Source organism: Phytophthora infestans, genomic scaffold (genome assembly GCF_000142945.1).
Source record: "Phytophthora infestans T30-4 supercont1.470 genomic scaffold, whole genome shotgun sequence".
Classification (NCBI taxonomy): domain Eukaryota; phylum Oomycota; class Peronosporomycetes; order Peronosporales; family Peronosporaceae; genus Phytophthora; species Phytophthora infestans.
Window position 1 is genome coordinate 29181 of NW_003303294.1, and position 7990 is coordinate 37170.

Genomic DNA, 7990 nt, shown 5'->3' on the forward strand with positions numbered 1-7990 from the left:
CGAGGTCCATATTTCCTCGTCTGGTGACAGGAAGCTCGTTGCGCGGTCTATGGAGAAGCGTCATTTCGCGGGCTGGGACAATTTTTTTTAAAGTATCTAAACAAGTATCAAGATGAAACGTACCAAGTCTTCCGCAAGAGGACATCTCCGAGTATCGAGGCAAGAAACACGGACCTCATGCGCCGTGGAAAAGGCTACATCTACAACACTTATTCCAGCCTCTTTCGAAAAGTATTACTAGCGGATGATATGCACGCATGGATGGTCACGGCCAAGCCGATCTAAAGGGAAATAGGAGAGCTATTTTATGAAGTCGACACAATGTCAGGCGCAGTTGTCTCTTACAGGGGTCTGGGTTGCGGATTTAGGCTTCCAGGTGAAAGTAACTCAGCAATCCACTGTCCACAATCACCCCCTCGGTCAACTCACCTACGCCAATCACCCTGCCAAGCGTCGAGCTGAAGATGCTGACGTCCTCGTCTTCGTTGAGGAGTTGCAGGCGGCTGGAGCGAAGAAAAAGATGAGCATGGAGTACTTGAGGCGGAAAACAGGTACGCCTGCTATTTATTATGAGATCTATACCGTTACTACACCGCTTTTATTAAAGGCAAGCGAGTCACCCTAAGGGACGTACACAACATGGTTGCCAATATCAAGGAAGCGTGGCGGGGGGCTACAACTGTGGAATTTAGACTGTATTGCTGTTTACGTAATTTTTGTTCTCAGAAGGGAAACACAGCTACGGTTTATGTCGACGAAGATAAACTGGCTTAGACGATCACGTTCCAGACTCATCAGATGCGCCGCTTCTTTGAGGCTTTTCCAGAAGTGATGATGGTGGATGCCACCCACAACATCAATGACGCTCGGTATAAGCCGTTTAGCTTTATGATTCATGACGTATTCGGCCATGCAAGTGACAGCTCTGTGATTATTTGTGGTTCTTTGTGACTCACAGTGTGCCATTGTGTCTTTTTGTGTTGCTTTGTGCGCGCGAAATCACTGAAACAAGTCATCAAGTGTACTTGCGCGGATAGCCTGGTCGTTCACCTCTCCATGACAAAGCTCAGACGTAAGATCGATCACAGACGATTCGCCGGCTTTGCTGTCTCCAGTAGGATTTCTTTAACACGTAGCACGTTGGATACACGTATTTGATTCACTTTCGTCTTTTTTTTTGCGTTTTGCGTCTGTTTCCACAACTCTGGGAGCGTCGACACAGTCAGACACCCTTGGCGACGGTGATTGGTCGACACATTGAGCTACTGAGGTCGCACCGGAGGTGTGTTCGGCCTCACCACGTAGTTGACCCATCGTAGCATTAATTGCATCACTCACAGCGCTCGACCTGGCCTTGCACAGAGCGCTTGCCATCGTCGGCCGGCCTACCTTGCCGGCCTCGAGCTGGTATGCCCGTAATTTGCGCCATTTGACGTGCTCTATGTTTAGTTCGCACCCCAGAACGTCGCGTCTGCGACGCATGAAGATTGTGAGGGGCAGCGGTTCTCCAGTGTCGATTGATACTGGCAGCTCATTTCCAGGAGTATCGTCTACACTTAGTATCACTGCTACTCTAAGCCTCGTGGGTCGCCCGTCACAAAGCACCTCGAGTAGTACTCGATCTTTTCGCCTTCCGCGAGTGCCTCCGCCGGGAACTCCTCACCGCGGAGACCCGGCATGTTGCTGTATGGATCGCACAGAGCAACGCTCACTCTCCTCTCTTCTTGCCGGTGCTGAGCGCTTGAATGTTTGAATTGCAAGGCGTTTGCAAAAGTAACATACAATACAGTTACTTCTCCCACTGGTGCGAGGGGACCAAATTGGCTGTGCGACGCACTCTGATTGGTCAAAACATTGTAGCCATGGGAAAGCCCCATAAGTCACCGACCACTATAATCCATAAATGTATATACCGTTTTCACGAATGACTGTACCGTATTTTTGCGTAAGACTGCACGTTTCCGCGCGACTGCACTTTTGCGGGCGACCACACATTTGAGGACGACTGCACAATTGAGGAAGATACTTTGTCAGGCACGGGCCACGCATAGAAATAACAAGTTTCATTTCATATTTTCCCTTCGCGGAGTGCAAGCGACTGCAATGGACCTGCCCGAAACTAGTCGCCTGTACGGTGCGGCCATCGCTGCAGCCAAGTTTGCCGACCAACGACTCGAGTCTCGCACGCGGGTCGACTATACCGGCAGCCTTCGTCGGTTCACCGATTTTTGCATAGCAGAAGAATACCCAGACCCGATGAAACAGCGATTTGTTCAGCTCCCCGCCGTACTAGCAGCGTACATAAATCAGCTCGCGACGGCAAACAAGAGTCAGTGGTCTGCTGAGAAGCTACGCGCCGCGATTAGCTGGTATTACGCGAAGCCGGAAATGCTTTCAGGTGGACACCCGCACGATCGCTAAGTTATTGAAACTCAAGCAGATGGATCGATTGTGCCACGCGGAAACCCCGCCCAATCCGCAGCAATTACGCAAATCCTCGCAGGCCCAAGTAAAGCAAAAAAGCGTGAAAGAACTCCTAAGCGCGCGTCATCTATGTCGCTCGCGATGCTAACGCGAGTAATCACTTTCGTGGAAACCGATTCGGACTTTAATGAGACGATGCGCTTGTGGTTTTCCGCCGTGTGCTCGCTTGCCTTTTACGGGATGTGTCGAATAAACGAGGTGCTGCTCATGCCGAATGGGGATATTCAGCTCGGACTTCGGCGCAAGTCGCGCAAGAACGACAAGGAGATCGAATTTGGATGTTTCACAATACGCGACCGAAAAACGGATCATGATCCACTGGCATGTCGCACATATTATTTGCATCACCTCTCTAAGATGAACAAGCTACCGAGGCTTTGACGTACCTGGAGAGATGGTTTAAATATGCATGTACGCAGTTAAACCACAAGTGGGACAGTGGTGACTACGCGTTCCCAGCACTGACAAAGGCTCCCCGCGGCAATGCTAAACGTCCAAAGAGCTCTCTCGCTAGCACCAGTTCTAATGGGACATTTGGGAATGTCGGCGTTAAATGGGGCGCTCCGATGTCGAACAGTAACTTCACTCAGATTCTCAACATTGTCGCCAATGCAGCTGGAATCAGCAAGAATCTCCTTGGGGATGACATCTGGTTTACATCACATTGCTTTAGGCGAGGCGGGGCTCAGTACAGATTTATGCTCGCTCCTGGACAAAGCGGCTGGTCTTTGAAGTTGGTGAAGTGGTGGGCAGGATGGGCGCCACTTGAAAAGGCTGAGACCGTAACACGATATCTACTAGACGACGTTCTAGATCGCGAGGAAAACCAACTTGGGGATTTTATTGGCCCCTGATGCGAATATACCTACCAATAGGCCCCTGGCAAGCCTTCACGACTTCGACTACAGCTGCGCTCAACCTAGCAACAGTTTTATTTCGGATGAGGCTGCTGATGTGCCTAACGAGTCTGCTCCCTCCCTTTCGGTTTCAATCGTTGGAGACATCAAAACTGCAATTCTAGCGGCACTTCGCGATATGATGAAATCTATTAGCTCGAGCCAGAGCTCGGCTCAACGAACGGAAAATGACGAAGGCGGCGGCATCGTGGAACCTGAATCGGCTCATATTGCAAACGACTCTGCGAACTTGGTGTCGGAGCTACCTGACGCTAAAGGGTGGCGGGACTACGTTAACCAGTACTGGCATGCTAATGCGGTATGCCACCAGTTCAGAGATGGCGTTGACATGCTCCCACATGAACGCAAGTTACATCGATCGCGTCTTTCTCTAATGAAGATCATCGCTGAATATGGTCAAGAAAAGCGCGCCGGTGACCAGGACCAATTCGAGGCAGACTTTGCACTTTGCACTCATGATGACCTAACAGTTTACAAAATTCTTGCAGAGATTAGAAAACGTAAGCGAGCGTAAACATCGTCCTCAGAATTGCGATCTCGACCTCAAATGTGCAGTCGGCATCAGCTGTGCAGTCGCTCCTTTGTGTGCAGTCCTCAATGGTGCGGTCGTCCTCAATAGTGCGATTGTAAATACACTACAATAAAGTATTGTCGGTCTCAAAAGTGCAATCAGCCTCAAAAGTGAGGTTGAAGATATACGATAATAGCTGCTTCAAGGCTAGTCAAGACGCATAAAACCCAAGATTAACTAATGGCATCTCGATGCTCTGTCGCGCGTCTATTATCTTGAGCCCGTCCAAACCGACTGGGCGAACGTATTCGCCATACAGCGGGTGTCGTCCGGACGACTGGATGCGGACCTCTTCGGGTAAGCATAGCGTCCCGTCGGCCAAGTCCAAGCGAATCCCCGCTGGTACCATGAAATCCATACAGAAGATCGCGTCCTGGTCTGACATCTCGCCGACCCACACGTCGAAGAAGTACACCATGGCTCCATCCAAGGTAATCTTGATCTTGGTACGTCCCCTCGTGATGTACACCCCTACTGGTCTGGTCTTTCCTACGGCCCCGCACTTTGGCTGGTGCGACTGCGATGATACATGCCGAGTTGGATATTGCCGTAACTCACTCATGCATCTGTATTGCAATATAAACTGTTGTTCCTACGGCGGCAATTGTGGAAATGGCTTGGTGGAGGCTACAAAGGTTGCCTTGGCGAGGAGCGTTGCTACCAGCAATTGGCCGTTGTGGCTCAGGCGTTCGTTGGAGCGGACGAGAGCTTAGGCGAATACCTGGGCGATCTTAAACACGTGAGTGTCTCTCACGTGGCCCGTCCGCGGAACGAGGGCTATCGTCTGCTCATGATGCAAAAACCAGAGATGCCATCCCACCCCGTCAGCGTATCCATCAACGCTCAGCGAATGGGTGGCTTGATGCGCTTCGTCTACCCCTCAAGCACGCCATATGCTTTATGTAGTAATGCCTTGCCGTGCATATTGCCTATTCTGATGACGCTGCTGAAACACTGGCACTAGGTTGGTATTCTTCGTCAGCTGAATCGTTTGAGTTGTCACTCAGGTAGTCATCACCGAAGTATATACTGTCGACTGGAAACGGTTGCATGCATGCTGGGCACTTGAAGTGTGCTGCACGATTCTCGCTGAGGTTCACCATGTTGAATACACGTAAACACTGAATGCCGAATTGGTGCGGGCACTGAGGGCCCTCCTGTATAATGTCCCCGTTGTGGTCATTATGCCCGCTAATAAAACACGTCGGCCGAGCAGGGATATGACGCACGATAATCACTTCATCATCTTCCACTTCCATATCGATATGCGTGCGAGAGATGGGACATCTTTTATCATGCTCAAAAAACTGTCCAACACAGCTACGGTGGTACGACTGGCGACAGTTGCTATACACCCATTATTCTGTCTGGCTATCTGACTTGTAGCAGATGGGACAATCCACAGTATATTCCACGGCATGTTCCACAGAATCGACCACCGTATCGTCCACAGAAACTTCAACAGAAACTTCCTCTGCTTCATCACAAGACTGCTGTACAGTTTCATTTCGCGACAGCCCCACGATTTCGTCAAGTTGCTGCACCGACAATTTGACAACTTCAGCCCCATCATCATTGACGAACTCAGCAAATTCTGTGTCAAACCAGTTCCAGTCTACATCGGGTACGCTGATATTGCCGTCGGGAGCATCGCCACCTACTGTGCTGTCATCATTGTTGAGTGTTTCGTTATCCAGTGATACCTCATCAGTTTGTAAAGTGCCACCATCATGAGCACCCCAAGTATTACTTCTGCTACTTTTCTGATTGCAACTTCATGATAACTTCAGTTTACTACTTTAGTGTCACTTTAGGTCTTGTCTCCGAAGGATGATGTGCCCGGGGAACACGAGCTGTGCAATTAAAAAGGCCGCTCTGTGTGGTTTGTTTCTGTGCTATTGTGTTCTAATCTTCCCGGAGCTGTTGTGTTGAACGGATTAAGTCGTGTGTTTCTACCATTTTCTCCGTGACGAGGTGAATGAGTAAGAAATTAGCTCGACACGTACAGCACTACTATTACTGTGCTTTGCCGATGGAATGTCCATCCGTTTTATAGCCTAGCTCGAGCACGGTCGGAGCATAAAACCACGCGTAAAAATGAGATGGGAAGAGGCAGGCATCGATTTGTTTTATCTGTGATCGAATTACCATTTCAAAATGGCAAAAAAGGTCGATTTACAGAATATCGATGTTGATTTGGTGGTTGATCAATGCCGAGCGGTCGATTTGACTGCTGTGGCTCGATTTATCAGCCAGTCTAGCAAGATCGATTTGTACTTTTTAAAGACCTCGATTTAATAAAACGACCTTTATTTAATATAAATCTAGCATCTGGCTAAGTGAAAAGGACAAAAGATTGAAATGCACAATAATACCGTACGTAGTTTATCGACGCAAAAATGCACCTATTAAATGACAATATTTTTTTATTGTCAACCCACGTAGTATATCGACGCAAAAAAACACTTGTATTACTACAAGTAGTGATAAATATGTTATTTTATCGTCAATCAAAACATGTACTACATTTTACTGGATAATTTCCCGCCCCCTTACCGAGTAGCCTGTCCGTCTGTCAATAAGTCCGTCCGTTTCCTTTCTTGCTGCTTTTGCCTACCTTTTAGCATGGCTACACTCGGCCTTTTGAATGCGGTTTCGTCCCACCTTACCGACCGCGCCTATCTTTCTGACTTGACTTAACTATGCCTAAATTACAAATATGGCCAAAAGCGGACACGAAACTCGGGCCCTGATTGGGCAATATTGCCGACCTGCGGGATCTGTTGCACGATCAGACCGTCTCTCGCCCTCGCGATTGGACGTGATGTAAACATTTCTGCCGAGAACGAAACACGATACAAACACCAAAGCGAGTAGTGTTGACAATTCGATATTTACATTTAGCTACGCAAAACCTGTCCTATGTACATCAAATCGGGCACGCTAACCACCGCTTTTTGTAGGGGCTTTGTAAGCATTATGTTTTACTTCTTCAAGCACTATCCACTGTCAGCGTGCAAGAAGGCGCGCGGCTGCACGGTCATTGCACTATCTGCTCCCGTGCACCAGTGTTGGCTGGTTTTTGGTTTTTGGATTTAATGGTTTTATAAAAATCCTAGATAAACCATGGTTTTGGTGTAGAAAACACCAGTGTAAAACCAGTGCACCTGGCGGTTGGTGGTGATTCACTGGACGGAGTGATCCGGTCTCCACCGTCAAAGTAATACTGATACCACATACAGCAAGTCTCTATTTCTGAAATACGCACGCTCGACAAGTGTATTTAGCTATCGCACATCGAACACTTCACCGTACCGAAGCATGGGCCACCCATCGTGCCAAGAGCGCGACGAGTTCACAGACTTGCATGAAGACGCCGGTAACAACCGGACATACCACATTTGCAACCACTGCAACAATGCGTATCGTGCTTCGCGGCAGCCAGCTGAGGGTAGTCACCGCGCAACACCGCACGAGCCTCCTGTCCCTGAGCCGAAGAGAATTCGAGGGAGACCGGAAAACTATAGAAGCCATCTCAAATTCTATCAAGCCTATATTCAAACACGCAACTCTGTGGAAGCTGCTAGCCGTTCTTCCAGCTCAACAGCCTTTCAACGTAATAGCAGTTCGTCTGTTCACGACGATGCGTCCTCGACACGAAGTGAGAAAAGACAGAAGCGTATCGACCAGTTTTTTTCAGGACCATCGCATGACGCGGAGGGAGAGATCTTCATGAGATTACTAGTTGAGTTTCAAGCTGATAATCGGCTTCCTGACAGTTTTATTGAGCGCTTATCTACTGTGCGTTTTCTGCGTCACGTAAGCAAGATGATCGCTGACATCTTCCCACTACCAACCCGCAAGAAGCTTGGTGGACCCATTCTAGACGCGTACGCTTTCGACTGCGAGAGCCAAGATAGCACGGCACTTCGTAATGTACAATGTGCTAATGAAGGTGCGCGCGTGAATTTCTTAAGTGATGTTTGGCAAAACATTTCTCGCGCTCACTTGCTTGGTT

General features: G+C 48.8%; 2 protein-coding genes across 2 annotated transcripts; both read left to right on the forward strand.

The window, feature by feature from the left end:
• Positions 1 to 2553: 2553 nt before the first annotated feature.
• Positions 2554 to 3270, forward strand: PITG_21657 (uncharacterized protein; the record flags this gene model as incomplete). Its single annotated transcript, XM_002894784.1, has 3 exons — positions 2554 to 2729; positions 2879 to 3172; positions 3258 to 3270. 3 exons carry the CDS (start codon positions 2554 to 2556, stop codon positions 3268 to 3270), a joined length of 483 nt encoding a protein of 160 aa, XP_002894830.1.
• Positions 3271 to 3519: 249 nt separating this feature from the next.
• PITG_21658 (uncharacterized protein) lies at positions 3520 to 7708 on the forward strand (the record flags this gene model as incomplete). Its single annotated transcript, XM_002894785.1, has 7 exons — positions 3520 to 3911; positions 4193 to 4418; positions 4980 to 5017; positions 5378 to 5596; positions 6225 to 6245; positions 6936 to 7042; positions 7260 to 7708. The coding sequence occupies 7 exons, from the start codon at positions 3520 to 3522 to the stop codon at positions 7706 to 7708; spliced, it is 1452 nt and encodes a 483-aa protein (XP_002894831.1).
• Positions 7709 to 7990: the final 282 nt, after the last annotated feature.